Below are 17,551 nucleotides of genomic sequence, written 5' to 3'. Positions count from 1 at the left end.
CAGAGAAGGAGAGGAGATAGAGCACAAGAAGCTGGCAGGGGCCAACCGTGAAGGCCTCCAAGATGATCTTAAAGGGTATGGGCTCTGAGCTCCAGCCATGATTGGCAAATACGTGCCCCTGTCTACATTCCTGGACCCATGGCAGACATCACTAATCTATCAAGATCCCACCACCTGTCAGTGAGTCCAGATTCTAATCAGTGGCAGACATCATTAATCAATCAAAATCCCATAGCATGCCAGTGAGTCCAGAGTCTAACCCATCACAGACATCATTAATCGATCAAGATCCCACAGCACACTAGTGAGTCCAGATTCCAACGTGTGGCAGACATCATTAATTGATCAAGGTCCACCATCTACCAGTGAGTCCAGATTCTGACCTGTGGCAGACATCATTAATCAATCAAGGTCCACCACCTGTCAGTGAGTCCAGATTCTAACCAGTGGCAGACATCATTAACTGATCAAGATCCCATAGCACACCAGTGAGTCCAGATTCCAACCCGTGGTAGACATCATTAACCCATCAAGATCCCACACCGTGAGTCCAGAGTCCAACCCGTGGCAGACATCATAATCGATCAAGAGCCCACAGGACACCAGCAAGTCCAGATTCTTTTCAGGACATCATCAGCTGCAGCTGCCACCAACTGATCTGCCTCAGCAACAGAAATGGAACCTGTCTGCCACCCCCAGAGTCAGCCATGGGAAACTGCCAAAGATTTTTAAGCAGGAGAAAAGAGAAAATGACATGATCAGATGTTTATGGGTTGTAGGGTGTTGTTTTTTTCTTTTCCAGATTTATGATCCCAATTATGTTTGATTGAATATTAAAATTAGTCTGAAACTCTTGCACACACACCATCTGGCCAAGTACTCTCAGCCCAGAAGCCTGCTGGGTTGAGAGGAAGCGAGCTAGGGAGGAGAATTCTTTTGTCTACAATCCACCAGCAGATAATGAGGAACTGATTTGCAGTTGGCCTGCCTACAGAGCTTGAGTGATGAACTAGAGGCTACTAACGCTGGCAAGTCCTTGAATGTTGTGGAGTCCAAGGCCCAGAGAGGGGACGACACTTGCCCAAGGTCACACAGCAAATTAATATCAGATACAGGACCAAAATCAGGTTCTCTGACTCCCCGTCTAGGCCATTTGTGTCTCCATTCAAGCCACTTCTTCTAACTGGGAAAGCAACCTGCAAGGATCATCCAGCAATTGGGATGCCATCAAAGCGTGCAGTGACATTGAGAGATTCGCTGTGGAAATATTTCGATTAATAGCAAAAGCATGTTCCACGGATCCATCATATTTCTGGGCCACCACAGGACCACAGAATCCCTAGCAACCAGGAGCTCAACCTAGCAACCGCAGCTGCTGCGCTGGAGCCGGGGACGAGAGGCAGGCGTCTCACCAACACGCGCTTGGTTATTTATGAGATTTCAAAGGAGCAGAGAAAGGACACGAAAAGGACAGTGGCAACACATTTATTACGGCTCCCACTGTCAGCCACGAGCATTTGACTTTAAATTACAGGCGCGCTCCATCATCTGCCACTTAGCTCACGTGAAGGGAAGAACCAGAAACTTCTGCTGGAGCATATTTGCTTCTTTTTCTCTCCCTCCCTCCGCCAAGTCTCTGTTGCAATGAAGACATGGAGGGACAAATATATACGTTTGTGATCCAAGACAATTAGCAGCAGGAAATGGTCGCAGTTCCGTAAGATTCTAGAGAGCCAAAGACCTCTGCATAGTGCCCTGATAAAAGCCACTCCTTGCACCAATATCACAAAAATAGAAATCAGTCAAGTTAGTGGAATAAGTCAATTCATAGCCCAAATGTTTATCAACAGAAGAACGGGTAAACGATGGGTGGTCTAGCCAGGGCACAGTGGTGGAGTACTACGCAGCGAGGAAAAGGAACACGTCACCCATGCGTGCAATCACGTATATGAATCCCACAGACCCCACGTGAGTCAGAGAAGCCGGGCACCCGAGACGACATCCTACGGTTCCATGTCTGTGAAGGTCAAGTGCAGGCCAAACTCACGTGTGATAGGAGAAGTTAGGGTGACGACTCCAGGGTGGGAGGGAAACCCTTCATGGGGAGGAGCCTTGAGGGAGCCTTTGTGGGAATGAGGAATGTTCTAGATCTTGACCTGGGCCGTGTGCAGGTGTGTTTAAGAATATAATGATCATTGAGTTGTACACGTCACATTAGTGCCCTTTATATGCTTTACTGTATGGCTCACCTCATTTTCAGGAAAAATTGGTGAAAAAAAAGTCAACGCACAAGATGCCCAGGGTTTGTCTGCTGCAATCAGAGGCTCAAGATCAAGCGAAGGCTGCTGGCAATTGAGGGGAAAAACGAAATCCAAAATGTTCTTTCACAGTAAACCGGCCTGCGTTTAGCGGGCCCGGGAGAGTCCCACGTGGCACAGAGGCCAGGTTTGTGTTCGGACTCAGACAGAACCGGATGTTCTCAGTGTGACTTTGCACAGATCTCTTGCCCTTGCACGAGGCTCAGTTTCTGCTTCTGTAGGAGGGAAATGACAGCCCATCCTCCTCCTCAGGCCATTGCAAGGATTAAATGAGTTGATGTGTTTGTTTCGAAGAAGCCAGGTACACAGTGGTGCTCAGGAAATGCTGGTCTCCACTCACCACTGCATCCCACACGCCTCACCTTTGCTCAGGCTGTTCCTCCTTCCGGAGACACTTTTCCCAATTCCTGCCCAAGTCCCTGCCCAGCCCTCCATGGAAAGTGCATCAGGCACGGTCCTCTCCTCGAGGGGCTCCCAGTCCAACAAGGGGGACAGAGGTGCAAATGGACACAGCACAGTGCGTGCTGGGGGTGGGAAGAATGGCAGGGGTCGGAGGCTTCCTGGAAGAAGCGATGTAGGAAACAAACCGAACGAGTGAGGCCAACTGGGTGCTGGGGAGGCAGGAAGGGTCCCCGAGCAGAAGGGCGCGGGGCTGGGGGGACAGGGTGCGTTGGGGGCCGAGAATCTTGTCTTGCAGAGCGAAGGGTCCTGGAGCCATGGTTTGCAGCTGGGAGCAGCTCTCCAATGGAACGCGTGGCCGAGGGACCCGGCACCTGGGCGTCCTCTCCCCAGGTTATATGCACCACGGGGGCCTCAGGCAGCCTGGTGGGGATGGAACCAGCCCCTCCTCCAGGGCCGGGGTGGGCTCCCCTGTGTCTCTACCGCCACCCAGCCCGGGGCACGCCCCTCCCTCCGCGCCTGGACCTGCAGCCTGGCTCTGGGAGGAAAATGAGAACACTGACTCTATTCGTTTGGGAAACAACATGGGTGCCGGCATGGGGAGGGCAGACCTCATGGAGACAGTGGGGAGGGCAGGGCAGGTGTGGGGCCAGAGCCAGGGGCCCCCTGTTCCCAAGCGGCTCTGCCCCACGCTCAACGTGGACTGATCCATGTCCTCTCCTGGCACCAGAGTCCACTCGAGGCGGAAGAAGAGGATGCGTTAATTGAGCACCTACTGTGTTGCACAGGCGCTTTAACCCTGTAAGGCAGGGGTAGGTGTCTCCAATTGACAGAGGAGGAAACTGAGGCTCAGAGAGGGTTAGGCACCTGTCTGAGGCCGCCCAGCTGGGGAGGGGCAGAGTCACAATATGCCAGGTATTCTAAGGGGCCCCCAATCCTAAGAGCAGACCCAGGAGTCGGGGCTGCTCTACCCACTCCACAGGTGGAAAAACTGAGGCCAAGAGAGGACACGCGGCCCAAGGGCACACAGTGGGTCAGATCCCAGGGCACACGATCTTCAGCCACAACACAGGGCTGAGATGACACAGGGGGACGGACACGAATGTCAGGCTCGGAATCAGGCCGACCCGGGTTCCATTCCTCCCTCTGCCACTTCAAAGCTCTGTGCCCTTGGGCAAATTACTCCACCTCTCTGAGCCTGCTCACTCCACCTGAGAAACAGACACGAAAATAACCCTTTGCCTCAAAGGACCGTTAGGAGGATGAAATAAGACAAAGCTCCCGGCAGAGCCCCGGACAGCAGTGCCTGGTCCCCACCCTGTCATCAGAGCCCCTTCCTCCGCAGTTGACGCCCGGTCATAAAAAATAGGTGTGCTCGGGGCCGGCCTGGTGGCGCAGCGGTTAAGTGCGCACTTTCTGCTTCTTGGTGACCTGGGGTTCGCCGGTTTGGATCCCGGATGTGGACATGGCACCGCTTGGCACGCCATGCTGTGGTAGGTGTTCCACGCATAAAATAGAGGAGGATGGGCACGGATGTTAGCGCAGGGCTAATCTTCCTCAAATAAATAAATAAATAAATAAATGTGCTCGCTCGGGCCCACGCCTGGAAGGTGACGGCGGGAAGCAGACTGCTGGGAGGCAAGGATTCCTGTTATTATTATGACCACTGCTGCTGGGTCCTTTTTTAAAACATCAGGCAAGCTTGCAGAAAAGTGAATTACAGAGAGGAAGAAAAGCATCTCAAAGCTTTGTGACTTTGTGTCCTGGCCACAGCCGACTCAGTGCCACGTGAAAGCTGAAACATGGCAGGGAGTGCGGGCGCGGTGAGGGGCCAGAGGTGGAACTGGCAGTTGGCGAGCAGAGGCGGCCACTGAGGCCAGCGCCACCCGAGGGTCCCAGCACATCCCCCAGACCCCCAGCCTCACCCTGCGCTGTTTGGTGTCCCTCCACCAATGCCTTTGCCTCAGCAGCTTGGTGTAGCCGACCGCGCCGCACCTGTCTAACTTCACGGTTAGTTAAGGACTAGCCTGTTGTCACCTCCTCCAGGCAGGCTTCCCAGATATACCCCCATCCCTCCCAGCCTGGCCTCAGCCTGCCCGCACCTCTATTCAGGCACCTATCTCTCTGGCTTGGAATGACCCTCTTATGTGGCAGTGGCAGCCCCCCACCTGCCTTTGGTGACAGAGACCCAGCTGGGTCATCTCTGCATGTCAGTGCCTGGTCTCTAATAAGGGCAATAAATACCCATTCTTGAGTGAATGTCACTGAGCTGCAGTTGGTGTCCCCAAATAGGAGCCGTTGACGTTGGGGTAAAGTGCATGCACCCCCTGGGCTGGGCCCGTGTGACGACTAATCCTGGGCTGGAGGACCCCGGAGGCCCAGGCTGGCTGAGGGATGAGAGCCCCCAACTGTCTAATCCCCTTCTCCAGGTCGTCTGTGACTGCCAGCAATGGCCCCAGCTCCCAGGATGCAGGTGGCGGGTCCAAAGACAGACACCAGATCCCCAAAGCCCTGGGGACACGCCTCACAGACACAGAGGGATAAATTAGAACATCATTAACACAGCTCTGCCTACCACAGCAGCACAGTTTAGAAAGCTGAAAAGATGTGATTTTTGCCAAGTTGTGGTGGGGAACATGCTCAATCACTTATTCACTCAACAGACATTTACTGAGCACTCGCATGCCTGGCTCAGTGCAAGGCCTTGTACGTTAAGCAGTGGACAGGACACAGAAGACCCCTCATCCTCTCGGAACTTAGGGCCGAGGGGAGACAGGCCATAAGTTAACAGTGTGACACATGATGACCGTCACCAAGGAAGTGGCGACATACACCACACGGGTGGCCTCTCCGTGGACAGAGGGCTGGGCAGGGGGAGGAGCTCAGGCCTGAGAAGATGCACAAAGATATTTATCACCTCACCATCAAGGACCATGGGAAGGCCCTCTACAGTTTGTGTTCCATGTAAAATCTTCAAATGAAAATTACTGAGAGGAGATCCGTGGAGACGGGACCAACGGAGGTCTCTGGAGGGTGCCGTCCGTGGAGCCTGTTTTTTGGTTTGGAATGTGTGCGTTTTGGGGTTTTTTGTATCTCTGCTTTTTTTCTGATTTTCCCACGGACGTATGGACTAATTTAATTTTTTAAATAAATGTTTCCTTAAAAATATAAACTCGAGGAGAATTGAGATAAAGCCAGAAAGAGAAAAAACATGGCATGTGCCGCGAGGAACGTGGATCGGGGACCCCGGGGGCCACTGAGGCCTGGCCCCACCTGGCTGGTCCAACGCTGCCGTCCGGCTCAAACTGACTAATCCCAATAATAACAACAGCGATGATAATAATAAAGCCGGCATGGGGTGGATCCAGGCACTGTCCAGGGGCGTCACGGGCTTCATCTCACGTCACTCCGGAGCAGGGCGGACAATGACCATCCCGATTTTACACATGAGGAAACTGAGGCCCGGGGGTCTGAGGCCACCGAGCTAAGTGCTGGCGGTGGAACTGGAACCCGCGTATGTCAGACTCCACAGACCGCTTCCCAACCACCATCGTCGGTGAATTTTCAGGGGACGATGGAACCGACTGTGACAGATGAAACAGAACCAGAAGTGACCAGTCAGGGGAACGGCCAGCAGGCGGGGAAAGAGGGCTCAGCGGGGGAGAAATACGGGCAGTAGAATCGCCAGATACGAGGAAGGACATCGAGTCCAATTTGAATTTCAGACCAACAACAGATCCTTTTTTTTAGCATATCTCCCTGCCATATTTGGTGTCGCCGGAAAACGGACCTCACCACACTCGTCTAACTTCATTCTAAGTCCAGGACCAGCTTGTGCCTCCTCCTCCAGGCAGCCTTCTCTGATACGACTCCAGCCCTCCAGGCCTGCCCGTGTATTGTTTGCCATACGCTTACATTAAAAAACTATTAGATGTTTATCTGAAATTCAAATTTAACCAGCATCCTGTATTTTTTCCAGCTTTATTGAGTTATAATGGACAAATAAAATTTGTGAATTTTTAGGTGTACAAGGTAATGATTTGATATATGCGTACCCTGTGCTGTGATCGCCACAATCAAGTATGTTACACATCCGTCACCTCACCTGGTCACCATGTGTGTGTGGTAGGAACACAGGATCCAGGCTCTCGTCACCTTTCAAGGACACGATCCGTCCAGCAGCATCAGCTGTGGTCACCGTGGTTCGATCCGTTACAGGACGAATCAGTTCTGGGCATCCTGTATTTTTATCTGCTAAATCTGACCCCTTTGGGGGTTTCTACTTAGCAACTCCCATTCTCAGGAGGCATTTTCTGACCTCAACCTCCCTTGTGAGATGGTCCCCAGACCGCCCCCTCCAGAGAACTAGCCCAGGCTCGTCTCAAAGACCGACGAGTCCTCAGACTTTATTTTTGATCTCAAAGAACAGAGAAAACACTCTCTGCGTACCTGCCAAGGAGCAGAGAGAACAAAGGGCCATCCGACCAGTTCCCACACATCCAGTGTTCTCAAAAACACCCCCGGAAACACAGGGAAAAAACAAACCACTTCAAACGCCTCCTGGACGCGGATTCCCGCAGCGACCGTCCTGCGTAAGACTGTGAACAAACGGGTCACAGGCCTGGCTCCCGCCCTTTTCCTCCTCGAAAACAACAGGAAAACAAACAACCACCTTCTTGCTGATGAAATGGATGCATTTGGCCAAAACCCATTAAATGAACGAGAAAACCCAGCGCAGGGATCGCCCCACATCCTCCGCCATCAAGATGGAGGTCTGGGTGCCCAACGGCCCCTAGTCATGGGGGCATGAAGGATGAACACCCCGCAGACGCCCCAGTGAAGGGGGACCAGCAAGGGGACCGTGGATCAGCCCCCGGAATCTAAAGACGGGGGAGCTGCATCACCCGCTCCATCCCACCCCACCCACCACGGAAAAGGGCTCTGCTCCAGGGGTTCTCAGAGTGAGGTCCCGGAACCAGCAGCATCAGCAGCCCTGGGGACTCGTGAGAAATGCAGATTCTCAGGCCCCACCCCAGACCCGCTGATTCAGTAACTCTGTGGACGGCACCCAGCGTGTGTGTAACCGCTTTATTGATGTGTAATTGACAAAGGAGAACCCACCTGTCTTTACAAACATAGAATTTGATAAACTTGGACATTTACACTCGTGAAACCATCTCCACAGTAAAGACAATGAACATATCCGTCACCCCCAAAGGCTCCCTTTTATAATTTTTTCTCCCCTCGTCTTGCCCTCACCCAATCCCCAGGCAACGATTGACCTGTTTTCTCTTCTTTTCTTTTCTTTTTTTTTTTTTTGCTGAGGAAGATTCATCCTGAGCTAACATCTGTACCAATCTTCCTCTATTTTGTATGTGGGTCACCACCACAGCATGGCTAATGAGCGGCATAGGTCTGCACCCAGGAAACCCAACCAAAGCCACCAAAGCAGAGCCACTAGGCCACCGGGCTGGCATCTGACCTGTTTCTGACCCTGCAGATCAGCTTGCACTGTCTAGAGTTTCACATACATGGAATCACAGAGTTGCACTCTCTTTCAGCTGAGATTTTTCACCCGGCTTAATTATCAGACATAACTAGACCTTCGGGTAGTTTCTAAGTTTGGGCTGTTGCAAATAAAACTGCTGTGAACTTTCTTGCAAGAGTTTTTGTATGGACGTGACAGTCTCATCCTTCTGCATAAGCACCTAGAAGGAGAACAGTGCGTCATACGGGAGGTGGATGTTTAACTGGTTTAAGAAACTGTTTTCCAAAACGGCTGTGCTATTTTGCATTCCCACCTGCAGGGTGGGAGAGCTCCAGTTACCCCAAGTTCTCGCCAGCACTTGGTACGATCGGTCTTTTTAAATGCAGACAGTCTGGTGACCCTGCAGCGGTGTCACATTGTGGCTTTCCTTTGAAGGTCTGTAACGACCAATGATGTCGAGCGTATTTTCATGTGCTTATTTGCCATCCATGTATCTTTTTTTTGTGAAGTATGCTGAAATCTTTTGCCCATTTTTTTTTCCATCGGGTTGTTCTACTTGAGTTTTGAGAGTCGTTTATATATTCTGGATTCAAATATTTCATCAGATATGTGATTTGCAAATATTTTCTCCCAGTCTGTGCCTTGGATTTTCACATGAACAGCGATTTTCACAGAGCAGAAGTTCTTCACTTCATGGGAGTACAATTTATCAATTTGTTTTATTCTGGACCGTGCTTTTGGTGTCACATCTAAGAAATCTTTGCCAAATCCAAGGTTACAGAATTTTTTCTCCCGCTTTCTTCTAGAAATGTTACGGTTTTCAGTTTTACGTTTAGGACTATGATCCAATTCCTGTTAATTTTTGTATATGGTATGAGGACACAGATTGAAATTCATTTTTTTTGGCATGAAGATGTCCAATTATCCCAACACCATTTGTTTCCCAGACATATATGTTTGAAAAAGGCTTTGGAGTAGAAATTATCCACCCTTCTCCACCTGGCGAACTCCTACTCATCCTACAAAACCCAGACCGATTGTCTCCTTGGCCAAGAAGCCTTCCCTGACTGAGGCCAAGCAGGTCTTTCAACAACCCCCTGGTGCCCACAGCATCTGTGCAGCCTCCGGCATGTTCTTATCCCACATGATTGCACCAGTCCCCAAGCCCTTCTCTCCTGACAGAGGGAAATTCATGGATACGGACCATCACCCCAGCACTTAGCACAGGCCTGGCACAGCTGGTGCTGGTGGGGGCAGTAGGGGGAGGCGACTCAGAAAACAATTGTCGACATATAAAAAAATGAATAAAAGAATGAACGAGCGAGGGAACAAGTTGCTTTTTTCATCAATTGAACGCCACCTCTCAGGCCCTGCTCCCAAGCCACAGCCTCCAGGAAGCCGGCTCTGAGGCGTCCGCCCACAGTACTCACAGTGACGTTTACTAAGAGTCCCCAACTGACGGATTTGGGCCAAGAATGTGCTAGGTGCTTTATGCCCATTGTTTCCTTTCATCCCACAACGAGCCCGTGTGGCAGTCACGGCTCCTATCGTCATTTCACCAAAGAGGAAACAGACGTTCAGAGAGGCTGGCTTCCATGCCCGAGGTCACGCAGCTAACAAGTGTCAGAGCCGCGCTTTGAACAAAGATGGCCTGTCCCCAGAGCCCAGGCTCCTCCCTTTACAGATACCGTCCCCTTGTTGCCTTTCTCTGCACATGTCTCCTCGCCCCGGGGAGTCCAGCCCCTGCCTCCCCAACACCAACAGCCTTTCCAGCGATGCACCCAACAGCAACGCAGACGAGTCGCATGGGCCCCCTCCGTCACCCTCCCACCCTGGGCTACACCCACACCCCCCAGAAGGACCCCCGCCTTACCTTGGGCCAAGTGCCCATGCCGAAGGAGCTGCTGTCCGCCATCTGGTGCAGGTACAGGTCCGTCCTGGAAGCAGAGATGGGGGCAGGGTCAGGAGGACACCCCGCACTGGCGGCCCGGCAGGCAGGGGGCCCTCACGTGCCCCAGGCGGCCCCAGCGGCCCCAGCACCCCCTCCCGAATACTCCTCGCTCACCGCCCTCCCTCGGCCCTTCCTAAGCGCCAGGAAACCCTGGACGAAAGGGTCCGGGGCTCAAATCCTGAAAGCGGGTTCTAACTCGGGGTCTCCTGCCAGCCCACTAGGAGAACCGGCTCAGGGATGATGTTAGAACCGCTGGGAGGAGCGAGTTCCAGGATCCGCAGCACCGCCCCACCCGACAGGTGCCAATGTCATTCCCATCTTACAGACGACAAAGCAGAGGCACCGGCAGTCAGCACGCTGCCCACACTGCCAGCAACGCAGGGTCGGGGGTCGGGCTGAGCTCCTCTGGCCCCCAGAGCACAGAGTCCCACGCTGTCCTGCCACCGCCCCTTCTCCCAGCCTCTGTCTCCCCCCACAAGGCGACAGGATGTTGAAAGCCCCTCCAGTGCTCAGACTAAAGGTGCCTTGAGAGTGGGCCCGGCGAAGGGGCTGCCCAGCCCCACCGGCCTGAGGAATGTGGGCAGACGGGGAGGTGGAAGCAGGCCAGGCCCCCACCCACCATGGGGCTCGTGCTGGTCCCCGGGGCGGGGGCTCACCACAGTCCCCAGCCACTCTCTCCACTTCTGGGTCCCTTTGTGCCTTCTCCCCTACTTCTCTCCAGGCCCCGCCCCCCCAGCCTCAGCCTCACAGCCTGGAAGGCTCCCTGTTGGCCAGGGTTTGAGTCCAACCCCAGCCCCACGAGGGAGCGGACAAGCCAGTTCTCTTCTCTGGGTCCCCCTGTAGCTCCTCTGTTAACGGGCTTCCTACCGCTCGCCTCACAGGATTAAATGAGATGATACAGAGAAACTCCCACTGCCGGCCTGGTGCACAGTAGGACTTGATATCTGTCCCCCTGCACTTGACGGGGTCTATATTCCATTAGTCAGAAGTTCAACTTGACAAATGATTAATAGGCCCTACGCTATGTGCTGGGAAGACGGAAAGGAGGAAGGCAGGGCCCCTGATTCTGAGATCTCACAGTCTGTCGGGTGAGGGAGAGAGACCCGGATGCCCCAGGGTGCCAGGTGCTAGACCAGAGGCTCACCCCAGGCACCAAAATGGTATAAAGGGGAAGCTGAGGGAGTAGGAACCAGGCAGCACTCCTCGAAAGAAGGGATTCAGAGCAGGGTTTTGAAGGATGAATAGGAGTTTGCCGCATGAATGCATGGGAGAAAGGAAGGACGTCTGTGGAAGTGGGAACCAGTTTTGTCCTTTGGAAGCTTCACTGTGGCTGAGGGAACAGCCTGGCAGCTGCAGAGGGTGAGAAAGGGAGAGGGCCTGAGACCACCAGGGAGCCCCCAGAGAGACCACACCCCCAAGAGGTCTGAGTTGTTCTAAGCACTTTTCTCCACTCTCCCGGGGCCCCTAAAACTCCTCCGGGGCAGCCTCGTCCTCTCAGACACAGCTTTGTCCTGGCTCCAAAAGATGCCACACTCGCCCAGTCAGGCCCACCGGCAAAGAGCCCCCAGGCCTGGCACCCTCTGCTGGCAGCAGCCCAGCCTTATCCTCCCTGTGCCCATCACAGGGACCCCCGACTCCCCCTCTCCAGCAGGCAGTGGCTCCAGGCCCAGGGTGGAGCCCCCCAGGGGGTACAGAAGGGATGGCCCCACTGTGGGGGTCTCAGGGGAGATGTGCATGCCCTTCGGTTTCCAAGAGATGAGGAAATGGAGCCCTGAGAGGCGAAGCCCCCCACCCGAAGCCAGGGAGCCAGAAAACAGGGTTCAGACTCCCATGTGCAGAGTCTATACAGCGTGCCCTCCCACACGGGGCCCGCTGCCTTGACATGGGATCTGGCTTAAATGCCCTCAGGGTTGGCACTAGTAGGTTCCCCTTCTACAGAAAAGGAAACTGAGGTTCAGAGAGGACCACATGTGGCAAAGCCTGGATCTAAACACATGTCCCTCTGACCAAAGTCAGTTCTTTCCAGCACAGGCCTGGTGAGGACCTGAGGGGGTGCCGGGGCAGATCAAATCCTCCAGAAGAACAACACACCCACACAAAGCATGCGGTATGCCCTGGTGCTGTAAGCATTGTACACCTACTCACTCTTGAATCCTCACTGCCACACTCAGAGGCAGGTTTTATCACACTCATTTGAAGACAGGGAAAGGGAGGCTCAGAGAGGTGAAATCACTAGCCCGAGGTCACACAGCCGACATGTGGAAAAGCCAGACGCGAATCCACGCAGCTTGGCCCCAAAGTCTGTGGGCCTAGCCACGAAACTACACCTTTCTGTCCCAAGCTCTTCGATAGGTTCAGAAGGCCTTCCAGAAGCTTCCCTACTACTCAGTTACCCTTCTCTGGAAACCGGGAGTCCCCTCGCTAACGGCCCTCTCTCCAAGGGGTACAGTTGTCCCTCGGCCTTAGCCAGGAGGCCCGGGACAGGTGGATCCTGCCCTTCACACGGAGGAGGGAGGCAGGAGACAAACAATGGGGGACACAAGGGGAGGGGACACACGGATTCTCGCCCCTCGCCAGGGAAAAGCCAGCGTCTTCCCCTCCCTGGGGCTCCTCTAGAACTTTGCCCATTCATTCGACAAACCAGGGAACCGAGGCTCCGAGAGAGAGAGCCACAGGCCCAAGGAGGCCCTACAGAGCTGGGGACTCGCTGGGCCACCTCCCCCAGGAGGGCCTCCAAGATGAATCTTGTCTGGTTACCCTGCCGGCTGCTCCACCCGCGTCCCCTTGACCTAAGGTGCCCCATGCGGGCAACCCCTCATGTGCACCCAGGGCTCCTCCAGAGTTTAGAAACTTCTGGAAGACTTGGGGTCTGCTGTTCCTTGCTCTCCTCCCACGCTGCTGTCAGGCCCTGTCTTGACACACCACCGGCCCAGCCCCAGCCTCCGCCACCCCCCAGATTTGTGAAGAGCTGTATGTGACTTATCTCACATAATCCTATGAGGTCAGTCAAGGTATTGTCTCCACTTTACCGAGGAGGAAACAGAGGTTCAGAGTGGTTGACACTCGACCAAGGTCACCCAGCCTGTGAGCAGTACCAGGCAGCTGGAATTAGAGGCCGGGACCCTAACCACTGGCTTCCACCGCCTCTCGGCTCCGGGCAGAGCTAAGGCTGGGCCCCGGGAGAGCAGGTGCCCAGTGTCCCACGGCCCTCGGCTGTCCCTGCCCGGCCCAGCCGCTCACCTGAGATCCAAGTCCAGTCCTGCCAACATCTGGGAGAAAACTTCGAAATTGCCTTCGCCCTCCGGCTGCCGTGCCACACGGCTCTTCTCCAGAAGCATCGTCTGCGAGGGGAGAGGACGGCCCCCGGTCGGCACTCTGGGGACCTCCACCCCGTGCCTGGGGCCCTGCTGCCCCGTGGCCCGGAGGGACCCCACCCCAGCCCACCCTTCGAGGCAACATCTCAGGTCCAAACTCTTCCGGACGCTCATCTCAAAACTGCTGTGTCCCTTATCTCACTCATTCAGGGTCCATCCAGGGGCTCCATGACGCCAGAGCCCATTCCCAGCGACGCATCCAGAGGGGAGAAGGGGAGACTTTCGTAACTGGACCCAAATGGCGAGGAATGGGGAGTCTCGGGGCTGGGGCAGACGGGGATCTGTGGCACCCAGGAGCTTTCCTTGAGCCTGGGTGTCATCCCAGCTCCACGTACAAACAACCCTTCTAACAACCTAACGCTATTTTCTGTTCCAACAGTGTGTCCGAGGGGGATGGCAGGGGCCTGGCGATGCTGGATGCACACCAAACGGCGGGGGTCCTCGTGCACCTGCGCCAAGGTGGGGGCGGGGGGGGATCCGTGGAATTCCAGCTGGCGCTTTAAGCATCAGCCACCAAGCGGCTGAATTCGATGTCTCCCCGTGAATTGCTCATCCCGCCACATTCCGGGACGCAGAGGGGCTGGCCTGCTCCAGGAGAGCCATCGGGGTCCCTGAGCAAGGCGGGGAGGGGCTGACCACGGCCTGGGGAGCCATCACCATATAGACACGTTCCAGGGCCCCAGCTGGAGGCGTGGGCTCTGCTGAGTGGGGTTGGGGACCCTGCAGCCCCGAGAAACCCCCTCTCCCATCCACGCAGAGGTCTCACCTGCAGCTGAGCGGCCGTGACCCGGCCTGTGGCATTGAAGTCCAGCGACATCAGCATGGTGAAGCGGGTGGCACTGTGGCTGTGGCCGGTGGACACGGAGCCAAAGGCCCGGAGGACGGTGAAGACAGCTCGAATCTTCTCCACTGTGGGGAAGCACGGGGCAGGGCGTCACCCTCACCTCTCCCAGGACCGCCCTTCCCCAGGGCCTGACCACATCCTGGCCCCAGACCCCAGCGGGCTCCTTGCCACCTCCCCAGCTCAGCTCCGAACCACACACATTTCACCACTGGCCTGGCCCTGCGCCGCGAGCAGGACTGCAGTGAGAGCAAGACTGAGTCAGGAAACAGAGACACACAGATCCAGGGTTGGTAGAATCTGGGTGGCAGGGGCTGCCCTGGGGCCTCCTGGGCCTGAGGGAATCCAGGAGGAGGGCAGGGCATTAACGTGCTCAGACCCACTCTCAGGGCACTCCCCGTCACAGCAGGCTTTAAAAGCCCCGCAGTCTCCTCGCAACTATTCATCTAGTACCTACTCTGCTCCAGGCACTGGGCTAGGCACCTGGATACAGCCTAGCCTGACTCCCACCCTGTCTAACCCTGGCACCTCCCCTCAAATTAATGCAGCTCCCTGTGCCTCAGACACCCCATCTGTACAACAGGGACGATAATAGTACCTCTTTCATGTGGTTGTCATGAGAACTGGATGATTGAATAAAGTAAAGTTCTTAGGACGCGCTCCAGGTGTGGTGGTGCTCGCATTATATTTATTACGACGAGAAAAGCACGATAGCTGGGCCGTGTCTTCTGGAAAACTGCCCCCCGAGGGCAGAAGCAGGTCCTTGGGGTGGGGGAATTTTCCCACCTTATGTAGAGGGCACAGATGTACATACACCGCATAACAGACCGTGGCGTATCTATGGCATTAAAACTTCATCGTGGGGGGATGACTAGGGGAAAAAAATGTCTAAAAAGGCTCGTTTGGGGAACAACAATGAAAAAGCATTGAGAACGCTGGCCCGGGGGTCACCGCTCTGGAGCCGGACTGCCTGAGTTTGAATCTCAGCTCAAGGATAGATTAGCTGTGTGGCCTGAGGCAAGCTGGTTACCCTCTCTGAGTCTTAATGTCCTCATCTATAAAATGTGAATAATAATAATATCTACCTTATACGGCTGTTGTAAGTAATAAATAAGGTAAGATGTTTGGAATAGGCCCTGGCACAGAAGCCCTCAGCAAGTGTTTACTAGGATTGTTATTAAAATTCTAATTATTATTATTAGTTGGCACTCTTTCTCTAAGGCCCAGGACAAACGTCACCTCCCCTGCTCCCCCCCATGCTCCCTCTGCCTCTCCCCTAACCAGCACTTTGTGCAGAGCACTCGAGTTTGGCAGATACGGGCGGTTCAGTTTCCCTTCTGGCTGTCAGCTCCTCCTGAGCACAGGTCCTGCCCTCCTGACTTGACTTGTTGGGTCCTCTGTACAGTTCAGCAGGTTGTGCACTGCACAAGGACACCGTGTCCAAAGGGCACTTCATTTCATCATACTATCATAGATTTGTATGCTGATTAGGATGATTCCCCAGCACGTGGCCGTCCAGTGTTTGGTTCTAACAATGTCAGTGGAGGATTGCCCCACAGATGGCTGTGAATGTCTTGAAGAAGGAGGACCTCTTTCTAATTCGCACAAAGGTGTCCCATGGACTAGGGGTGGCCCAGTGGCAAGCACAGTCAGCACATATGCTCAGTGACTGCCAGCTGAGTGGACATAGGGAGGGGCAGCCCAGCGCCCACTCCAATCCTCCCTCCCCCTGTCCTTCCCACCCCCAATGCATGGCACCTGGAGACCACCATACCTGAGACCGTGCCATCCACACTGCCTGCCATCCCCACCAGGTGCTCCAGGACCTGCTTGCAGCAGGTGGTCTTCCCAGCACCGCTCCGGCCCAGGGCCACGATGCTCTGGTCCTTCCGCTCGCTCAGCAGCTCCCAGTACGCCCGCTGGGCCAGGGAGCCAACATGGGCGGGCAGGCCATCCCAGCGGCCTCTAGGCACCTGCAGGAAGACCCCAGGCATCAGTGTTCCCACCCCCGCTGGTGCCCAGGGAGTACCCCAGACAGCATGCCACCCCAGCCTCGAGCCCAGCTCCATGTCCCTGCCTCCCGTCCTGCCCCCTCCTTGCTGGAGAAGTCTCGCATTTCACCAGGAAGAGCCCAGCCTGGAGTCCAGCCCTGCCCGGGGCTCACTGTGAGTCCTCGGGCAGCCTTGGCGGCCACTCTGGGCCCAGATGTCCTCTTCAGCTAACGGGAGGCTGGACCCCGGGCTGCATTAGCTCATGGGGCTCATCTCACTTGCTGCTCAAATTATTGGGAAGTACTGCCTGGAATGAGGCAGCTCGATGAAATGGCACAATCGATTAGTAATGTCTGCCGTGGAAACAAAATGGGGCTGGGGCAGCTGGCGGTACATGTGCTGTGCATTTGCCAGAACCAATTTAGGTAATGGCTGAAGTTCCTTCCACTTCATCCGGCCATCCAACCATCCGTCCATCCATTCATTCACTCCTCATCAATAAAAAAATCCACTGAGCATGTACCATGTAGCAGGCACTGTCCAGGCAGTGGGGACACAACACCACACAACGGATAAAAGAAATCCCAGCCAACAAGGAGACACTATACCCACCTAATAGGATGGCTAAGAAATGGTTTTAATTTTTTTAACACTCACTACCAAGTTCCAGTGAAGATGGGAGCGACTGGAATTGTCACACGGTGCTGTCGGACGCTGAATGGTACAGCATCCAGAAGACAGTTTGACAGTTTCCTTTTTTTTTTTTTTTTTGAGGAAGATTAGCCCTGAGCTAACTGCTGCGAATCCTCCTCTTTTTGCTGAGGAAGACTGGCCCTGAGCTAACATCCATGCCCATCTTCCTCTACTTTCTATGTGGGATGCCTTCCACAGCATGGCGTGCCAAGTGGTGCCATGTCCGCATCCAGGATTCAAACCAACGAACCCTGGGCCACCAAAGCGGAACGTGCGCACTTAACCACTGCGCCCCCGGGCCAGCCCCAACAGTTTCTTATACAGTGAGAAACATACAAGAAACAACTCACTGTTTCTTATACCTTGAGATGCGCCCGTCAGAAAGCCCAGCGGTCCACTCCGGGGTATTTTCCCAAGAGAAACGACCATTTATGTCCCCAATAACCCTCCATGTCATTGCGTATAGTGAACATATACTCAAAATCACCAAAACCCA

General features: G+C 54.5%; 1 protein-coding gene across 3 annotated transcripts in view; it reads right to left on the bottom strand.

The window, feature by feature from the left end:
* The window catches only part of MYO18B (myosin XVIIIB), a 249,548-nt gene that overhangs the window by 202,742 nt on the left and 29,255 nt on the right, over nucleotides 1–17,551 (bottom strand). For all 3 annotated transcript variants that reach the window (XR_006885372.1, XM_046640628.1, XM_046640629.1), the window contains exons 8-11: nucleotides 16,146–16,344; nucleotides 14,297–14,439; nucleotides 13,397–13,497; nucleotides 10,079–10,142 (exon numbers count right to left, since the gene is read on the bottom strand). Coding sequence is in view for 2 of the 3 variants with exons in the window: in XM_046640628.1 (XP_046496584.1) it covers nucleotides 10,079–10,142; nucleotides 13,397–13,497; nucleotides 14,297–14,439; nucleotides 16,146–16,344 (507 nt within the window). In the remaining variant the exon portion in view is untranslated. The remainder of the gene's footprint in view (nucleotides 1–10,078; nucleotides 10,143–13,396; nucleotides 13,498–14,296; nucleotides 14,440–16,145; nucleotides 16,345–17,551) is intronic.

The sequence above is a fragment of the Equus quagga genome, chromosome 15, assembly GCF_021613505.1.
Source record: "Equus quagga isolate Etosha38 chromosome 15, UCLA_HA_Equagga_1.0, whole genome shotgun sequence".
Classification (NCBI taxonomy): Eukaryota; Metazoa; Chordata; class Mammalia; order Perissodactyla; family Equidae; genus Equus; species Equus quagga.
Note: the sequence above shows the minus strand (reverse complement) of the source record. Positions and strands in the feature narration are given on the sequence as shown.